Source organism: Diuraphis noxia, unplaced genomic scaffold (assembly GCF_037042655.1).
Source record: "Diuraphis noxia isolate RWA-SAM2 unplaced genomic scaffold, SU_Dnox_SAM2 contig0003, whole genome shotgun sequence".
Classification (NCBI taxonomy): Eukaryota; Metazoa; Arthropoda; class Insecta; order Hemiptera; family Aphididae; genus Diuraphis; species Diuraphis noxia.
In genome coordinates this window covers 13,158,735-13,179,986 of record NW_028301713.1, presented here as the reverse complement: position 1 = coordinate 13,179,986, position 21,252 = coordinate 13,158,735, and the positions used below count along the sequence as shown (strand labels likewise).

Sequence of the window (21,252 nt, the reverse complement as noted above, 5' to 3'; positions counted from 1 at the left end):
TTTATAGGAATGTTCGTGTGGAATATAATATATGACAATATTATGTTATAGTTATGTGCTTATTATAATATAATATTTATGTAGGTTTATTTGACGGGAATGGTTTATCATTAAAGTATAGATGGCGCCAGATTCGCTCATGTACGATTCCCCCTCGTACACCTCTCTCGCGGACACTAAGAGGTCCGGCGGTAAACGTCTCGCTTCCAGTCCAGTGTAGTAGTCCGTGATTGTAAGTATCACTATTGTGTTTACGGACGACCCACACTGGTCACTCATTATACAAGAACAATAAACAGTGATTATAGTCCGTGTCCCGCTCAAATTTTATCACTTGACTACTTGAGAGTTGAGACTTGATTCTCGTTACTCGTTAGCGATATGCATTATGCTGCCAAATTCCAATTTCCAACGTGTCTTGCGGCAAGCGTCGACCATAATATATATTATTGTTGTACATCACTATTCACTACATCAGTTTTACAATAAATCTACAGCCATGATATTATTATGGTTTATAGGTCTCGGGTGATGAATGATGACCGCCATAATTGATATTGTATTATTGTGGTCTAATTTTATACAATAATACGACGGTCAGAAATATTCTTCCACGCCCGCGATAACACTGGAATGTGCCGACTGTGGATAATATTATACAAAATGCGCTTCTAAGTTCTAATTAATCAACTAAATTTAGTTCCGATTGTTTTGTGTCTTTGTAGTTCAACCTGGGTATTTACCATCGTTAAGACTGCTATGTTTTATATTAATAATGTTGTAGTTTAGCGCTTATGACTTTAGAGGCAACTATTTTTAAATCATTTATTCAAACCAATATATTATCGTTTAATTTTAATAATCATTCGTATAAATCTACAAATGGCGAATCGCGATTCGATTTTCAGTTTTCGCTTTTAACTCTCAGTATTTTCAGGCATTTAGACAGATTTTAAAAAATTCCCATTCAGCATTCATTGCGATTATTGTGATGTTTTTGAAGCACACGTGTACAATTATGGTTATTTGTTACTGAATGTGAGACTATAATAGACCCGTATTTTTGGCTACTGCGCGAAAGAACAGAAGTAAGTATGTATTTCATATTTTAATATCGTCATCAATATTTTGGTATATCGCATTTATTATTTCGTCTTATTAAAGCAACTGATCGATTGCAAAACACTATACAACTGTCGGTTATTTAATAGTAGGTGGGTAGGTACCTATATTTTCAATTTTGTAATCGACTTAAGGCTGTGCTTGGAAATAAATCGTCTTCCGAATCGATAAGTCTAACATTTCTATCGCAAATAACATGTATCTAAATTATATGATTTATGTTTAAGTAAATATTTTTGTATTTAACGGAATGCCGGTTATATATTTTATATTATACATCTGCTATTTCATGTTAAAATTCATTTTAAGCCAGGGTAATTTAATAATGAACTTTGTTGAGGGTACCTAAACTTCATTTTGCATTTTTTAATAAAAAAATAATTGTATAGTGATCTGAACTCCAACTCAAATGTTTTGTCTTCTATAATTTACTCGCCGAGTTGTACCTAGGTATATGAATATATTTGATTTTTCATTTAGATAGATATATAGAATTTTAAATTCTGTGTATTTTTGAGATTAGTATTTTCTGTTACTAATCACTAATAATTGTTTAAACAATTATTTAGTATGAATTATACATTTTACTAATATATTCCTATGTAAAAAAAGCTCAAAAGCCTATCGGTGAGAAAATGACCAACTTGATATATAACTACTTATTGGTGTTAGTATGGTACATTATAATACCGCATTGTGGTATAGGACAGTTAGATAGATAATTTTCATAAATCTAATTGATTTATTTAACTTGGGTCCATTAAGTATTTGATTTTAGGTTGCTTTGATGCTTATCAATTGAGTTATTGACTATAAATAGTTTATATTTTAGAAATGCAAATTTTTTGTTTTAAGTTTTGCGTCTCATATTAACAGCCCTAGAGATAACAGAAATTTTCCATTTGTCTCGCTTCTGTACTTTTCTTTTCAATTTTTATCATGTTTCACTGCCTAATCCTTGATTATTCAGCTTATGTATTCATGGACTTATTCATTTGTTATACAATCTATCCGACTGATTTTATAAATTATCCTCCAACACCATGCATATTTTAAAAGTAGTCATAATTTTGGTCATAATTCTTTAAAATAGATATATTATGAAATTTATTTGCCAAACAGTCTATCAAAGTAACCATTTTGTAAAGCTGATTAAAATTATGGGACATGATATCTGGAAATGCTTATGCAACATTAATTTTATTAATTAATTATATTATATTAATTTTAACCATATGTACCGATAACATTTTTAATTCAATAAACGAAACACGACAAAAAAATGTCATTTTATTACATAAAAAAATTATAATAATTTTATTATAAGCAGCATGTATGTGAGACAACTACATTAATTCTACACTAATAACATTTTTGTTAATTTTTTTCAGAATATAACAACTGAATAAATTATGAATAAATCATTAGTTCCTCAAAAGTTTACTAATAATGACCTTTATATCACTCATGCTGAATTTCAAGGATGTTTCATAAAAGTTTGGGCAAACTTTTACTCCCAAAAGAGAACAAATTTAGAAAAAAACGTACAAAACTATGAAAATTATTCAAGGGTATAAATATTAATTAATTAAATTATTTTGATATTCTGATAATATATTTCACTTTTTAAAGGAATGTAATACATTGGACTTATTTGGAAACAAGTTATATGTATATACTTGGAAAAATGACTATGAATCAAGAGTTTATAGATGTCGGATTATATATACAGATTTAGTAGCCAAAACTCACACTATAGTCCTTATAGATTATGGCAGGACTATGGTGGCTTCATATTTTGATGTAAGAGAAGTAATCCAAGATGTAGATCCATCTTTTTTAATTGATTTGTGTCAAAGAGCTACAGTATACACATTTTTGCTGAGTACATACATAAGTAAACCAAAATCAAACAATGAATTAGTTAATATTTTATGCAATAAATATTACAAATATCGAAGAGATTTTGAAGTTGGTGGAATCACATTTATATCATTATTTGGTGTTGACAAAGTTTTAGTTGACAAAGGCATAGCAGATAATATTAATTTGGCTACAATGATCACCATTGCTAAAAGTTTGGAATCAACAATTGAGTTTAATAATAAAAACGACACGATCAACCATTTCCCAATTAATAGTAAACCTTTTAGCTTTGGTTCTTTTCTACGATCTCAACGTTTAGATTATGTTACTTTGATAAACATAAGCGTCACTAAAGTTGTTATAGACAACATTTCAATTCTATTAACGGTTCGGACACTTGTAAGTATATTAATGCAATACAGTAGTAGTTCTTAAAAAAGATTTTGAATGTACTATTATGCTAAATATTAGTGGAAAATAGAAGCTTATTCTACTTTATTTCTAATTGGCATTTAGACAAAATTATTATTTTTAGTATTTGAGTTTGTATATTTCTCACCTATAATAATTATTCATAACAATCTTAAATAATGTGAAAATTATTTCACCTTACCTATAAAAAAAAAAGACAGATTAGAAAGTTAATTAATATTAAGTGCCATATTTATGAAATTATAATGAAAATTAAATATTAAAAATATATAAAGTTTATAGGTAGATAAAACATTAAAACGTAAATATGCCTACTATAAAATATAAAAACAAATTAATTTCCAAGAATGCATTTAATTTATTTTTTATTTTTTTTATTTTAGGATAATGAATCTGAAGCATTAACCAATATGTTAAATTCAATTGATAGGCAAAATTTAAAATTAGCACCTGTTCTTGAAGTTTATACTCCTTGTTTGATTGTTTTACATAACAAATTGGTTAGAGCTATAATCTTAGAAGTAAAAATAGATAAATTGTATATTGATCTAGTTGATTATGGAATTAAAGAATTGGTGCCTAGGACTGCAGTCTTTGAAATACCTTCTAAGTAAGTTAATATATTTAGTTACTAATACTTCAGTAGTACCTAATTATTAGGGAACGGATTTTATTGCAATAAAAAATCAAAATATGTACTTATTTTTATTGAAATATGTATAAAAAAAAAATCAAATAATGTAATAACCACTTAACTGAAAAAATAAGTATCTAAAGTAAGTATAAAAATCTTATCTCTTATCTAATTATTAAAAATGCGAAACTACATATTCTCTAAGATTTGAAAATGTAAAATGTTAGCGATTTGGTCTTTAAATGTTTTTGTATTGACTGAATGAATGTTCCACACAACTGACGTAATGATACCATATTTCATATTAAGTGGACGCCACACCCGCATGTGTTGTCTCCGTCTTACAAACTTATAACATAACAAAATCTGTTTAGCGCGGGACAACTTTACTCCCTTTGTATTTATAGTAGAATTTCCGAAATTCTACAACGTATAGGGGAGAATATTATCTGTGCAATATCGTCATTATTTTTTTGATAACATAAGTACACTTTAAGTTATCAGTTTGAGAACATAAGTTTATTCATTTAATTATTGTATATTATTGGTTAGTGCTATCAAAAAAAATAATGACGCAAGTGCATAGATAATATTCTCCCCTATACGTTGTGGAATTTTGGTAATTCTACTATAAATACAAAGGGAGTAAAGTTGTCCCGTGCTAAACAGATTTTGTTATATTATACGTTTGTAAGACGGAGACAACACATGCGGGTGTGGCGTCCTCTTAACTACATCAAATGATGTGGGTTTTACATCCAATAATTCTGTTGGATTGGATTTAGTCCTTGGTGAATATCTCTAATTATTTTTTTGTTTTTTGCTATCACATATTTACATTTTTTTTTTACTACATTTCCATGAGACCCTAACATTTTTCTAATTTGTTTTGTGATTCTTCAACAATGCATAAACTTTCTGATAAGGACATATTTCGAGTTTCCAGTTGTATGAATTAAATAACCAAAATTAGCAGAAATGTATTATTTTCCTTCAAAAATATTTACATGGTATAAAGTACGTAAGTCCATTTAGAAAACGTAGATAATATTTATCGTCATTAAAAATTACAAATATTATTTTAGGCTCGACAGCGTATATATAGACCATAGGTATGTGAATGCCATTCAGATAAGGCAAATAATCTTTGATGTCGTAAATTGGTGAAAAAACCACAAATACCCATATTTTTACGAAATATTCAGTTATTTACTAAATATGTGAATATATGTATTTTCACTTAAATATGTAAAATAAAATTGGGCTTATTTTAATAAGAATGATCTGAATCGTGCTCATTTTTTATCAGATTAAAAATATCTCATTCCATTAAAAATATGTATTTACAATAAAATCCGTTCCCTAATAATTATATAATTATATTTATAATAACTTTTGTATGCTATATTTTAGTTGCTTTTTAATTGAAATGCGATCTTTGAATGTGATAGTAGACAAGCCGAAAGATACTATTGTAGATCAAAATATGTTTATTCATAAATATTTTCAAATGTTACCATTGAAAATTGATCCTAATTTTGGTTTATACAAAGTTAAGTTATTTAAAAAAAATAACGAAGAGCATATTGATGTATGCAAAGCTTCAAACAATACATATGATTCAATATCTTCAAAGTCGCAAGAAATTTTTTCAATAACAGAGATAAGTGTATGTATTCAGTTTTTAAATACTTTTTATGTAATACTAGGTAACAGAAAGTGTCTAGTAATAAATGAACCTACAATTAATTACTAGTTATTAACAATAATTAAGATGAAAATTAATGCAACATTTTTCTTCATAAATCTAACATAACTGTATTTTTGAAACTCGTGGTTTCAAATCAAATTATATTTTGGTTTTATAATGGCTTGTTTTTAAATTTTTATAATCATTTAATCTTTAATATTTTTTTAAGCAATTAAACACAAAATATATTGTTTTATTTGTTACTATAGTGCAATTATTTAATTATACAAGTGTATACTTGACTAATGAAAAAAAAAATTAAAGAATTTTGCCTATTTTTAAGCATATAATTAATTTATTGATTATTTTTGAATATTTATCTAATTTTTCAGAAAACATTAGTTGAATATTTGTTGTTTTTTAAAGAATATTAGCATCATATTTCAGGTATTTTAAGAAAGTTTAAATTCTGACTTGAGTTATAGTAATTACTATAAGTTGTGAATTTAATGTAAAATAAAGTTCTACTTTGTTTTGTTTTTTTATATTTAACACTATATAATAAATAAATAAATGTTTTAAATAGTAATTTAATTAATTTGAAATACAAAAAAAGTATTTATATATTCATATGTAGTAATAATTATTAACTATTTTTATTGAAATTAATATGATTTAGGCACTTAGCCAACATTTTTTAAAGATTGTTCAAAATAATATTTAAATACAACCTGAGAAATCATATTACTTAAAGAATTAAGAAATGTATTGCAAATTTTGAGTGTTTGAATTAAATTTTATAAAAACTAGCTTATCTCTGTACACTTTGTTGCCCGTTAAAAATACCAATTATATGATTAAAAATTAGTGTTCAATTCGTTGTTTTATACTCGGCTATGTTCAAAACTTCCCCTTGATTTACCCTGCCTTAATCATAATTTAAAGATTTTTAAAGCAGTCATATATGATACAAGACTAAAATTATATTTAATCATAACATTTTTATCACATTTTTAGCTGTATAAAATTATGAATCAATTTTAAAATTGGTATCAATAGCAAATTGTTAATTTCTTATTCATCTAGACTAAATTGTACAACCAATTGCAACTCCATTATAAACGAAAATATATTTATATTTATTATATTTTATCTATTATTTCTATACTCCATGCCACGAGAGAAGGAACCCGTTTTGCGCATGCAGACTGACGGCAGTTAGCAGTATTGGGTTCCGTTTCCCCCACTTTGTCCTCTACAGTTGGCGCTGTGGCGTGCATACACGCACGAATTCGATTGCGTTTTGGTTGGGACACGGGTTCCTTCTCTCGTGGCACGGAGCATATAAAAAATCTCACATTTGTATAAAAAATTAAGTCCCATTTATCAAGATAGTCTATAGATCCATGGGAAGTGTAGCCTTCTGGTGGTAAAAAACAAATTTTAATCAGTTTAGTAGTTCCAATTTTTCTTCTTTGTATTATATAACTTAACACTGATATGGGTTGAATTATGAAAAAATGCTTATAGTTTATGACACTCACAAATAATATGGCTTTCTGTTGGAAAAAGAATTTTCAAAATTGGTTCAGTTGATTCAGAGATAACCCCTAACAACGTCGCAAACATCTTCTCTTAATATAATAGTCTAAATATATTTAAAATATAATATATAAATCACTTTTAAAAGTTAAAAAGTTTTTTTATTAAATCAAGTTTCATGAATGCATTTATATTTACAGGATGAGATTAAAAGCATTGAAAATTGTACAACTCCAATAAATCATTTTAATGTAAGTAGAATGTCCTGTTTTAGATATATTATTATTCTTATAATGAATTGATTTTACAATGATGTATTTTGTGTGTGTGTGTGTGTGTGTGTACACAACGAGTAGTCAAAATAATGCATTGATTTTCAACTCAGAAACTTTTTCGATAATGAAGCCAATCCAGTTCGTATATCGAAGAAGTCTATATTTTTAACCAGCAATAATTTTTAAAAGTGTAGGGAAAGAGAATAAATTAAGGAAAATAGGGATTTATACGCAAAATCAGATGTTGACAAAATCGATTTTGGTGTAACTCTAAAACTAACTATTGTAGATGCATGAAATTTTCACTGAATGTTTATATTAGCATTTGCTATACACTATACAATTTTAAACTATTTACGAACTCTTAGTTTTAATTTTTTTTTTTTCTATAAATTACAATAAAAATTTTATTAGTTATACTTTTTTCGTATACAATTATATTATATCATTGAATCCAAATTAAATACCTCCCCCTAACCTAACCTACTTTTTCGCTTTTTATAATATTTTACAATATGAACTTGGTGCCCTACAATCTCAAGTATAATATTTGGTATTTATTTACATTAACTTTTTATAATGATAATCATTTAATTACATCAGCCATGTAATTTATATATTTATTTTTCTGACATATGATTAGCATATTATGTTATGTATTCTTCTAATTATTTAAACTTAATAATTTTATCAGACAAATCATAATGAACTAGTACCAACTAAATAAAGTGTTGATAGCATGGTTTATGAGTATTCCAGGAGGTGTCAAGCACCTTCGAATTTTTGAACAAATGATTTAAAAACATATATATATATATATAAATAATTTATTTATGAGGTAATAGGATACTCAATCATTCTTAATCAATATTTGCAAAACATATATTTTATAACTTCTACTAGTTCCATTTCTTCTGTTTATCGGCTATTACAGTGAAACCTCCTTTCACGGACACCTCCAAATAACGGACGGTGAAATGTGTACTCACTGTATTTCCCCTCTTAATAGTGGACAACGTTTAAACGACCAAGAGTGTCCGGTATTTAGAAGTTTCACTGTATTAAAGTTACGGCAGTCCACAGGGCACAAACAGATACTAGTATTTAAATATTTTTGTCACTTATACAAAATGGTAATTGGTAATTAAGTGCATTTAGAATTAATTTTGCATTAAAATCATTGGCTAATAAGTAATTACCTATTATTAGTTTGCACCATTTCCAATCAATATATTTTTTATTTATTTTTATATTAATATTGTTTTTGCAAAGTTGTCTAACAGGCTTTTAGTGGCTTGATTATCTTGAATATTATCAACTACAGTTAATTGCCGGCCTACTATGTATTATAAGAATTGTAAATTAATTTATTAATATTGACATTAATGCTACCTAACATATGTCATATATTTGTGCATTATATGTCATTGTTTGTGTTGTGCTTAATTATAAGTTGAGAAGAAATAATAACAAAATATTTGACTATCAAAATTTGGTGTGTAAAGTATGTAAATGGAGGGAGGAAAGAAAGGAGAGTTATTTTATGTGACAAATAAAAATCATGTCAATCAACTGTTATTTTTTGAAAAATATCGATTTATAACATTATATATGAAACTCTTTTGATTAGAAAATATAAATGTATACATTTACACATGCTTGTCATTTTAGTATACATTGATTTAAAAATGAACTGCCTATTATACACTAATTGTAACATCGCCTGTAAGACTAAGGCATTCTTAGTTAAGTATGGGTGTGAGGTATTCACAGCACCTACAAATAGCACTTATTATATTTTAAAAACACGATCCTTATAATTGGTAGTAATGTATTCAAACTTCATTTGGTCATTTTTACAATGTTCAATAAGGTTTAAATTGTAATGATTATTTGTTTTTGTTGGTTAAATACTTTTTCAAAAACCTTTACATTTCTGTACAGTAATTTTTTTTCATTCTATATTTCAGGGAATTCAAATAGAAAATGAAATAGTAAGCAAAAATTCGAAAATTAAAGAAAGCTCAGATTCAGAAATTAAAGAAATCATAGATCTGGAAGTGGTGGAAAAAGAACCAGAAGTTACAAGACAAGTGAGTTGACAATATCTTAAAATTTTACATTTGATGATAGAATTTATTGTGGCACATGTACTAAAAACTCACTTAACATGTATCACAATTAACAATTAATCTAAAAATAACATTTATATTAAGCAAAAAAACAATCAAAACAAAAAGTCGATTTCAATCAATTAAATCAGATTGATCCTACCTTTTATAGTAAGTTGGCGGCCAATTATATACATTTATAAACACTAATGGAGAGTGGGGGTGCCAAAAGAAAAAAATATTCTTATTTGTATTATATTTTCTAACAAATATATAACAATATAATACACAAGTTATCATATTATAGAATATGTATAGATATTAGATAAGTATTGCTTTTGTTCTATCTCCATAGTCTAATTTTTTTTAATTGATCACATTTATATAGTACTAAAATTATTAAATAAATGTCTTATAAAAAGCAAAAAAAAGCTTGATGGGGTCACGGGTTGGATCACCCTAATTTAAATAATGGAGTGGTTGAGTGGTCTGAAGTAGTTTACTTTAGCATCTTTCTGGGTATGCTGCTTTATCTTGATTTTTCAATTAATAAATAAACTTTTTGGTACATTAAAAAAACATCTATTGTCCCTTAATGATATTAATGTTTTTCATAAATCTTTTATTACTACTAGTACTTAAGTGGTGTAGTAAAAAAATGAAAAAAATAATTTTTGAAAAAAAATGTATCCATAAATTATTTAAATCAACATGATCCCACCTACTATATTGAATTTTCCAAACTAAGATCACAATGCAAAAAAGAATCTAAATAAAATTATAGAGATAATATCAATATTATTCAATATCACAACCCTAAGTCTTTCTGGAGCTACATTAAAAATTTAAAAACAATATTAGTAAATCAAATGGCTCTGGAATAGCTAAATTGTTTAAGGATTACTTTAGTTCTGTTTACTTTATGGATACCCCAGATTTAAATAATTATTCCTCTTAGTTACCTAATGTGATAAATTTACTGAATATACAGACCCCACTGACAGAAATATTTTTAGGATTGGACAGTTTAAGTACTAATTAGTAAGTAGTAGTAATCCTGGTCTAGATAAAATTCCAGAAATTGTCCTCAAATCATGTGAATATGTTCTGTCAATACCAATACGCATCCTTTTTAACTGGTCTTTATCAAGTGGATTATATCCTTTATCTCAGAAGTTGAGTTACATTGTGCCTGTACTCAAGTCTGGCCCTAAAAATAATATATCTAATTTCAGACTGATCTCCAAACTTTTTTCCTTACCTATAAACTCTTCAAAAAACTTTTAGAACCCTTCTTATCTTAACCATTTAAAAAACTATTCAGTTTAAATCAACATGGTTTTAGATTTCGATGGTCTACTGAAACTAATTTACTATACTTCTATACTAATTAACTTGAACCAGTTGAAAAAGGTTTTCAGGTCGATGTCATTTATACTGACTTCCTGAAAGTATTTGACACTGTAAACCGTATAATTCTTATACAAAAGTTAAAATAAATTGGCTTTTTTGGCAATTTATTAAAATGGTTTGAATCATATCTAGTTAATCAACAAGTTAAAGTAAATGATTAATGGTTATATATCATCTAAATGCAATGTAACATCTTGTGTCCCACAATTTTGACATATATCCCCTAGGTTATTTTTAATAATCTTATTCAATATCGATACAAGTTTCAAATCTTGCCAATTTAAACTCTTTGCTGATGACTTGAAACTTTATCAAAGCCTGTGTCAGTGATTGGTTGACTCTACAAGAATACCTAAATAGACTTCTTAATTGATGTATTGTAAATAAATTAAAGCTCAATATCTTGAAATGTTCAAAAATTACTTTGTGTCGTACAAAAAATTAAATTAACTTTAATTATTCAATTACCTAATGATGTTATACTTCCTAATGTTACTACTATTCATAGTCTTGGTATTACATTCCAATCTTCTTTATTATTTTCCACTCACATTGACCAAATTTGTTTAAAAGCTCTAAAACCCCTTGGATTTTTGATTAGATCTACTTCATCTTTTACTGATATTTATTGTCTTAACCTCTTAACTCCCTTTTCTGTTCCCTGGTCTGATCAATATTGTAGTATGAGTCTATTGTATAGTGTCCATTGTCGACATGGTATATTGTAAAGATCGAAAGTATGCATAGAAGATTTTTGAGATTTATTTGTTTTAAAAAAAATATTCAATTATGAAAATGATAATAATATAAATTATATTAAAACTATCCTTAATCTCAGTCCTTTATTTATTCGTCATAAAGAAGATGATATTTCCTCCTTATCTAAATTTATTAATGGTAAAATTACATGTTCCTCTCTTAGAACGTATTTCTTTAAATGTTCCTCAATATTACTCTCAAAATTGCTCTACATTCTATATTAAAATCCACCGTACTTATTATGGATTTAATAATCCCTTAGATAGAATTTTAAGGATGAGAAATTAAGCCAGAATTAATTTCTTTAATTTGTAAGTATCCACCATACATTTATGACTTAGTGGTTATCTAAATTCTTATTTATTATAACTTCTTAATTGTAATTTAAGAAATCTTATTATAAGGTAAGATTATGTAAGTATAGAACGTATGTCATATGTTATTTTATTTTGGTATGTTATTATTAGAAATGTTAAGAACCATAATATTTGAGGTCGTACCAAACTTTTCTTTAAATTAACAAACCTACACACTTTTAATCGAACTCGAACCGAATCAAACTCATCAAATATTTTATCAAACTTGAACTAAACATTAAAAGTTAAATTGGATATTATTTTATTTAATATTTATTTATTTATTTATTTATCATTTAGCCACCATACCTCAGAGTTATTGAATAAAGATTTTACTACTATTTACTTAAATACTTTAATACCTAGTTAATAATTATTATGCATGAGATTTTTAATTTTTAATTATTAATATGATGATAACTGATAAGAAAAAGCGAAAAGCATTAATATTTAAAACAAGCTAACATTAAAGAACTAATATATATTAATCTATTAATTATTCATTATTTAATAATAATTTATAATTTTAGCTGTTACTCCATCGACTTTTATTTTTATTTCTCTGGTTCGATTATCAAACGGAACTATTAGATATTTTGTTCAGTTCGATTACTTCAATTTGGAATTTCCAGTTCGGTTTTCAAACTGAACCGAATACTCAGAGTTTGGTTCGGTTTGAAAATCGAACAGTTTGTAACATCTCTAGTTATTATATATATATTCTGCTGTACTAAAGCCATCTTAGACGTTTATCTAAATACATAAATAATTTAATTATGTAAAATATGTATTCTTACTTCTTAGACTACACTATAAATCATCTTTCTATACTATCTTATATAAGAGTAATCTCTGGTAAAGGGGAGGCTTCTGCGGATGGAAATGAATGCCGCGCTTACATGAATATCTTTTAATTATTCGAATGTCCACTTTGCTGACATTTTGGTAATATTAACAGAGTAAACCAATTTTATGACATGAGTACTAGTTAATTTGATTACTGGTGATGTATACTGATTTAATATATGGCATAGTTTGTAAATTAGCTACTTAAATAAATCATCCCTTATATGATATAATATTTTTTTCAGGTATTTCCAATAATGGTTTTAAAGAAAGAAACTTTAAATGAGGCACAAGAAATTATTGGTTCATTGATTCATTACAAATCACCATTTGACTTTAGTGTGAGACTATACAATCCAAATTTTGAACCTCATATGGATCATATTAAATCCGTTTTAGACTCTCGTTGTGTTTTAAAAAAATACGATCTTGTGAAAAATATGTATGTTATTTGTCAGATTCAATCAGATTCTATATATCGTGCTAAAATAATTGATATGGATTCTAAAATTGAAAGTTAGTTACTTTGATTTAATTATTGTGTTCAATATGTTGTAACTACTTAGCCAAAAATAATTTTATTTATTTGTTATAGATATAAAATTACAATTAATTGATGAAGGAGATAAAATAATCAATGAATATTTTGACAAAATCATATTGTACAATTTTGTTGAAAGTGATTGTAATGTACCTGGGCAATTAGTAATGCATTGCTCATTATATGACATGTGGTTCCCCGTTATAAATACTGATACTACGTTAATGTTACAACCACACTTTAAAATAAGTAAACTGTATAAGGTATTGATCGTAAAAACTAACGAATCTGGTACTAAAGTAGTGCAGTTGATTCATAAAGATACCAATGTGGATGTTTCGAATGCTATACTTCAGTCAGGAATTGGGCAACGTTTAAATGCTGCTATGAAAACTGGTATAATTTATAATATACATTTTTAAAGTGTCTTCTATTGTATACTAAATTGTAGATTTTATTTTGAAACTAATCATTTGCAATTTAATATTAATATTACTACAACTAGGTATTGTAAAGATAAGTATGATCCATTTTGGGTTAATGTTATGATACTACTAACCATAACAGTGATACAGATGTTATAAGCATTTTAGGAGATATTATTGATGGACATTTGAAATAGAATAATCATATTGATTATATTTCCTTTTCTTACTTATTAGATGACTTTTTTTTAAAACTTAAACTGTTTGAAATATATAGTTAAACATTAACAATCTAAGATTCCATACTTAGCATTAGCACACATTTTTGCTTTAATCATATGCAATTTTTGTATGGGGTAGAATAAACTAAACTGGTTTGCATAAATTAAAAGTTGTGGTAAACATTTAAATTAAAATCATATTTAATAAAGATCTTTCTCTCAGCTATCCAACTGTATTATTATTTTGGTATTTTTAATATTATTGGACTTAATTTTCTAAAATTATTTACTCCAATTATTAATATCAGCAGCTAACCATACAGCATGCACACAGTACTAAATCTAAACAGTTATTCAATTCAAACAGATCAGAAAAGTGTAATTTTTTTATAACTGCTGTATGCAGAAAACTTATTATCAATTTAAGTCATATCAAAACATTCAATTAAAGACAATTAATTAATTTCATACTCTTTAAATTCAAATAATATGTACATCTAATAATCTTAATATTTATATTCTTTTTGTAGTTTTTAATGTATATTTGTATTGTAGATAACAAACTTGCAATGCACATATTCCATGCTTATTGGGGAAGTGTCAATATATTCACTTTTTTTTGTAATACTAATGTAATTGACAAATAAAACAAATAATTATTATTATATTATATTTTTCAACATAGAACTAACAAATTAGTATAACTTAAGAAACTTAAGAAGTTTAATTAATTGAAAACAATTTTTAACTGGAATTTTATTTTAATAGATGAAAATCCATATGAAGAAAACCTATTAATCGGTCAATGTTTTCTATCATATGTCTATAATTACCATTTAAAAATTAGAATTCAACCAGAACCAAATACTGTTGATGAATTAGAAGACGAAATTGCAAAACACATTAATGAAAACCCTGTTAGTTCACTTATGTTTGCTAATAATGACTTATGTTTAATTGTTATAATTTAACCTTGATTTGTTTAATTTGTAATGCATACAGGACTCTGAATTAATGGATATCAATCACTTACAAAATACATATTGTTTGGCAACTGTTGATAACAAGCATTGGTATAGAGCTTATATTAAAAACATAAATGAAGAGTCCATCATAGTTAACATGTTCGATATTGGTTTATTGACTGATGTTTCATTAAATCAGGTTTTTGCTTTATTAATATTTTATTAAATCAAAAATTGTTTCTATTTATTTATAACCAGTGCTCAAAACTTCATGCATCTGCATATTCAAAATTTGATTTGATACAAATTTGTTCCATAATTCAATTAAAGTATAAAAATGCATATTGCATATTTTAATGATAAATGTTTAAAAAAAATGATATTTTAAAGGAGCACACGACACAAAAAAAAATTCTTTAAATTATTTTTAAATGTTAAATTATTGTATCTATGGCTATATGAAATGATTTGGTGAAAATCTGATGCAAAAAAAATTATTACTTTAAGAGATATTATAAAATGTTTAATAGCGGCATGACATCATTGGGCCCTACTCTTCGTAATCGCCTATCTTAAACGTGTAAAAGTTCCTCACTTCTCACAACGATTTACCCACCTAAACATTTTATTTTTGAAAGTTTATTTACATATAAATGTGTGGTTTTGTGTGTTTAAGATGATGCAAGAATCATAATTTCTATATGACGTTTAGTTTTTTAAATATTTAAAATCTTAAAAGTGATATTTTTGTTAAACGGCGCTCCATGGTGATTTAAATACGAAATAAAAATTCAAAAATTTCTCTTTTAAGATTTTAAATATTTAAAATACTAAACGTCATATAAAAAATTCTGATTCTTGCGTCGTCTTAAACACACAAAACCACATATTTATACGTGAATTAAATTTCAAAAATAAAATGTTCAGGTGGTTAATCGTGAGAAGTGAGGAACTTTTACACGTATAAGATAGGCGATTACGAAGAGTAGGGCCCAATTACGTCACGCGTCTTTTTTCAATTGCCCATAAGCATAACTTATTGAATAATGTGAGTAGAAACGTAAAACCTATACCATTATGCTTATAATTCAACATTCTTTCAAATAAAAAAAACTTATTTTTTGTGTTGTGTGCTCCTTTAATAATTTATTATGCAGATTTTATGTATATTAATGAATATTATGTTTATAATTTATTATAAATGAACAACAGATAAATTTTCAATTCTATGCCGATTGTTAATTATAAATTTATTTTTGTTGGATATTTTTTCAATTAAAAAATTATATCCATTAATATTAGGAGCAAGTACAAAAAAAAATTGATAAAACTGTTAAAATTGTAGCTGTTGTAAAAAAGGATACCATACTTTATGAATAATTATGCTTTTTATTATTTCTTTTATAAAAACATCTTAGCCAGGCTTGAGCCTTGAATATAACCTAAAAATTAAATCGTAAACTCATATTTTACTTATTTCTATTATCAACTGAGTTTAGATAGCTCAAGGGAGATAAAAATAGATTGGCTTGGGTATATTTTGAGTTACACATATGTATTTTTAAAACAGTTCAAGAATATGAAAAAAATTTAATTTGCCAAGATAAGATTGAAAAAAATTTAATTTAGTTATCTTAAAAATAAAATTCATGACTGTTTAGATTCGACCAATTACTAGTAATTTATTGAGAAGACCTCAACTTTGTTTAAATTGTCACTTGGAAAGTAAAGACTTGGACATCAAAATTACTGAAAAAACATTGTATAAAATAACAGTAAAATCTATTGATCCCAAAGGAATGTAAGTTGATATATTTTGGAATTATGTTTAAATATTTTTTGAAAACAGTTATCTATCTTTAATTTTTGTTAAACACATAAAAATTATAAAAATTACTTTTCACATTTTAGATTTTGAGCGGAGCAATGAATGTATTAATTTTACATTGAATTATGTTTTTTTATATAGTTCTTTTTTCTTCAGTAGCTTTTTTGATTTAAAAATGAATCTAAATGATTTAATGGCAAACTCAAATTTTGAAATTCTCAGTAATTTTCAAAAGCAATGGAGAAATTTTACGCAAAATCAATTACAAATAACTGTTGAAACTTACACCATCTGTTTATTTTACATATCTAAATATCTATATCTATACTTGATAAAATTTTTAAATTATTTATAGATATTTGAAGTTTTCCGCTGTTTTAGTTTTTTTTTTCTATAAATGTCAATAAAATTGTATTCATTAATACAAGGTTCCACATAATTAGTTAATTCTGTGACAAAAAAATCCAAAATCAATACAAACACATACATAATGAATCTAATTTGCTTAATTTGGAATTTATTTTTATCACAATTTTTTTTTTTAATAATAGCTTTATAATTAATATAGTATAACTTATACTATTACAGTCTTATACTGTATAAGACTAAAATATCCTAAACTGACAAATCTTCTTCGCTCAGAATCGTTTTTCATATACAATGATATATCATTGAATTCAAATTTATTACCATCCATTACAGTAACCCACTTGTAAACTTCTGTACAGCAGAGCGACATCCACTTACCCATTTTTTTTAATTTTGTAACTAAACTTTTTAACAGAATTGCGCAGATTTTATTATGATTTGAATATGTTTAACTATGAAATAAATTTTATAAATTATAAACTGCTTTCTTAAAATATAACAATTTTGATAACATATATATTTCTGAAATCTTAACATCTTTTCTATTTGAGTTATTAGAAAATATATTATATAATTAAAAGGGATTCTATTATTTTAGAATTCTTTTTATCGGTAAAATCTATATGATGAAAATTAAAAACTAACTGGTTTATAATAGTTATTTTACAATTTTACAATTGAATTGTATTTGTTACGATTTAATATTTTTTGATTTTCTAGGTTATGTATAAGTATAAAAGAACATTATTCTGTTCCACTTTCCACTCCAATTGTTCGGGGTATTGAGAAAATATCATTTTTACACGTTGATGGTGATTTGACTTACATGCAGAGATCTCAAGATATATCAATGGTTGAAAAAATATCTGAAAATCTATCAAAACTTTCTGGTAAATTAGGAAGCAAAACTTCCATAGTACCGGGAGACATAACCATGTTTGAAAGCCATGGTAAATATTATAGATGTGTAGTTAAATCAATTAATTCCAAATTGGCAGTTGTACATTGCATTGACTTTGGTTATGAAAAGCAAATAGAAAAGAAAAAGTTGCAATGTTTAGGCCATACTAAAATTGCATTGTTACCAGCACTCGTCATCACTGTTAAAACATTTCCAATGGCATGTAACATGTCTAGAACAATGTTCCTAGCTAATATGCATGTAGACCACAATGGAACACTTAATGCGTTGCCGAACAAAATGACACCAGTGCAATCTCAAAACAAATTAATGGAAACCCTTGAAAATGGTTGTGTAGTGAGAGTCACATGTATTAACTCAAGCAGTGACTGTTGGATTGTTCCTCATTTACTTAATGAAAAGCTAGAGATTATTTCTGAGGTTCTTATGAAAATGCAATCAAAAATGATACCAGCTATAACTGAAATTGGTTCAATGTGTGCTGCATTACATTCAGTAACCAAAAAATGGCACAGAGCTTTGATATTGGATGTTGATGGAAGTTCTGAAAATGTTTTGGCAATAGATTCAGGTGAAAAATTCAAAGCGTTGAAAACCACTAAATTAGTTAGTGAAATTCAAAAAATACCAAATTGTGCCTTGCACTGTCAAGTTGTGTCAAATGTTGATATTAATACACTTTTAAACAGAGATGTTGAATGTAAGCTGATGTCTTATACTCAATCGCTACTTGAGGTGAAATTAATTGCAAATTACATCAACGAACCTGAAGTTACTTCTACTGTGTCATCTATGGAGTGGTATATTGCCATCAATAGGTTTGAATCATTCAACGAGTTCTATGTAAAAAAAGTTGATTATGAATGTGGTTCAAATAATAATAATGTTGAAACACAATTAAATTATATTGCTAATAACTTAGAAGATTTTCCAAAGCCACCACCTATTGGTACATTAGTGGCAGCATTGACTGATAAAAATAATGGTTTATGGTATAAAGCTGAAGTGTTGAATCCCATTAAAACAAATCTAGTTGTTCGGATCATTAGTGATGGCACTGTTTGTAAAGCAATACAATTAAAAGTTCTCCCATGTATCTTTAGTGATGAAAAATTGTACTTTCGCTGTTGCCTAGATCAAGAAATTGTGGATGTTAACATAAATGATCCCTTAAATTTTGATATTATCTCAGATATGATGACAAAATATAAATGGATTATGACAACAACAAGTAACACTGAACCATATAAAGTGACATTGACTTATGATGGTGTAGATTGTTTAGATATGTTATATACAGTTTTAACTATAGATCACCATGACACTTCTAACAACAGTAAAATGTCTGAAAGTAGGCCCATTTTGAGCAACATTGAACTTAATGGCGATCATGCAAAACCAACTTTGGAAAATCCCTTAAATAACATTCCTGAGAAAAAAATTCATGAAATTGATTTGGTTATACCTGAAGTAGAAATAGTGGTTATAAAATATGTTGAGACATTCCAATATTTTTATGTGCACTCTGAGAGTCTGTCAATGTTGTATATGAAACGAATCTCTGAAGACCTAGATTTGAGCATAGTTGAATTATCTTTAAATGATTGTATGGTTGGTTCCATTGTTGTTACATTAAGTACTTATTTTAACTGTTGGTGTAGAGCTAAAATAGAAATAATCACTGATAGTATCAGTGCTAAATGTTATCTATTAGACTTTGGTGAATATGAAGATTGTACTGAATTCTATAAGCCAACAGAATTCCTTTGCATGTGCCCTCCATTGGTAAGACGCTGTTCATTATATGCTCCAAAGTTGGCTGGCCAAGAAAATGAAATTTGGTTTCCCAATATTAATGACATGTTTAAAGACATTACATCAATTGATGGTGTTAAGTTTAATATGGTTATAAAAACCCAGGGAGATCCTTGTGTGGTATCTTTGCAGCTAGAAGATTCTGACGTTGGTGAAATGATGTATCCTTTATATGTCCAATTAACACATGTTAAATCTTTTACCGATTTCAAAATAAAAGCAATATCTACCGATCAGAAATGTATGAACCAACTGTTGGAAAGGTATATGGATACAGCAGATATGTTGGAGGTGCAAAACCCTATAGTTGGCGAGTTGTATCTCACTAAAATCAATTCAAAATATGTACGTGTGAAGTTGGAATCATTTAGTGATTGTAAGTATTTAGTCGTTGACATAGATGATACTTTGGATATGTTGTCTGTAGCAAATTTATATGAACTACCAGAAAGTATAAGCAAAATTCCGATGTTATGCATGACCTGTTCCTTGATTCTTGATGGCAAAAAAGAAAATTATAGTTTGAGTAACTTCCAAAAGTTGGCAAACCCCAATGTTACATTTGTTATGTGCATCATTACTGAGAATGATGGTACATCACCAAATCAAGTTAAACTTTATATTGACAACAAAGACGTTCTTGATCTTATAAGACTACAATAAATTAAGTGTTCATAAATTAGATTTTTAAGTACAACATCTTTTAGTGTTTAATTTATTTCTACAAAATATAAGGAAGTTATAATTATTATGTTTTATAATTTTACATGTTCTATGAATCAAATTGTTATACTTATATTAATTTATAAAAGGAATTTATAAAATTTGTAATTTGGGTTTTCATTTTTAACTTATGAGTTATAGCTGTAGAACATTAATTTGATCCATGTAGTCACCTGAAGAACTTCATTCAATTTAAATGTTGAGAACCCATGGGGGTTAAGTGTTAGTCTCCACCAGAAGATTTGATTGTTTAACATGAATTGTTCAATATGTTTTTTAATGAGAGCCAGTACATACAATTTTACATTTTTGTCAATGTTTAATAAAAAATATTTAAACAATGGTTTATCATTTAAAGTTGATAATTCTTATTATGTAAGGAAGTTATTTTTGATTC

General features: G+C 26.6%; 1 protein-coding gene across 3 annotated transcripts; it reads left to right on the top strand.

Annotated features, from left to right (window-relative positions):
• The first annotated feature begins 257 nt into the window (after positions 1 to 257).
• On the top strand, positions 258 to 21,220 carry LOC107162646 (uncharacterized). 3 transcript variants are annotated; one of them, XM_015509643.2, is made up of 13 exons: positions 258 to 1,088; positions 2,514 to 2,693; positions 2,755 to 3,387; positions 3,804 to 4,030; positions 5,468 to 5,723; positions 7,487 to 7,537; positions 9,532 to 9,654; positions 13,292 to 13,562; positions 13,642 to 13,983; positions 15,002 to 15,150; positions 15,236 to 15,397; positions 16,860 to 16,999; positions 18,116 to 21,220. In XM_015509643.2, the coding sequence occupies exons 2-13, from the start codon at positions 2,535 to 2,537 to the stop codon at positions 20,793 to 20,795; spliced, it is 5,193 nt and encodes a 1,730-aa protein (XP_015365129.1). In that variant the 5' UTR covers positions 258 to 1,088; positions 2,514 to 2,534; the 3' UTR covers positions 20,796 to 21,220. The 3 variants fall into 3 exon arrangements, with proteins under 3 accessions (XP_015365129.1, XP_015365131.1, XP_089078435.1); XM_015509645.2 differs by having other exon boundaries at positions 258 to 1,092; XM_089222309.1 differs by having other exon boundaries at positions 258 to 2,693.
• The last annotated feature ends 32 nt before the right edge of the window (positions 21,221 to 21,252 follow it).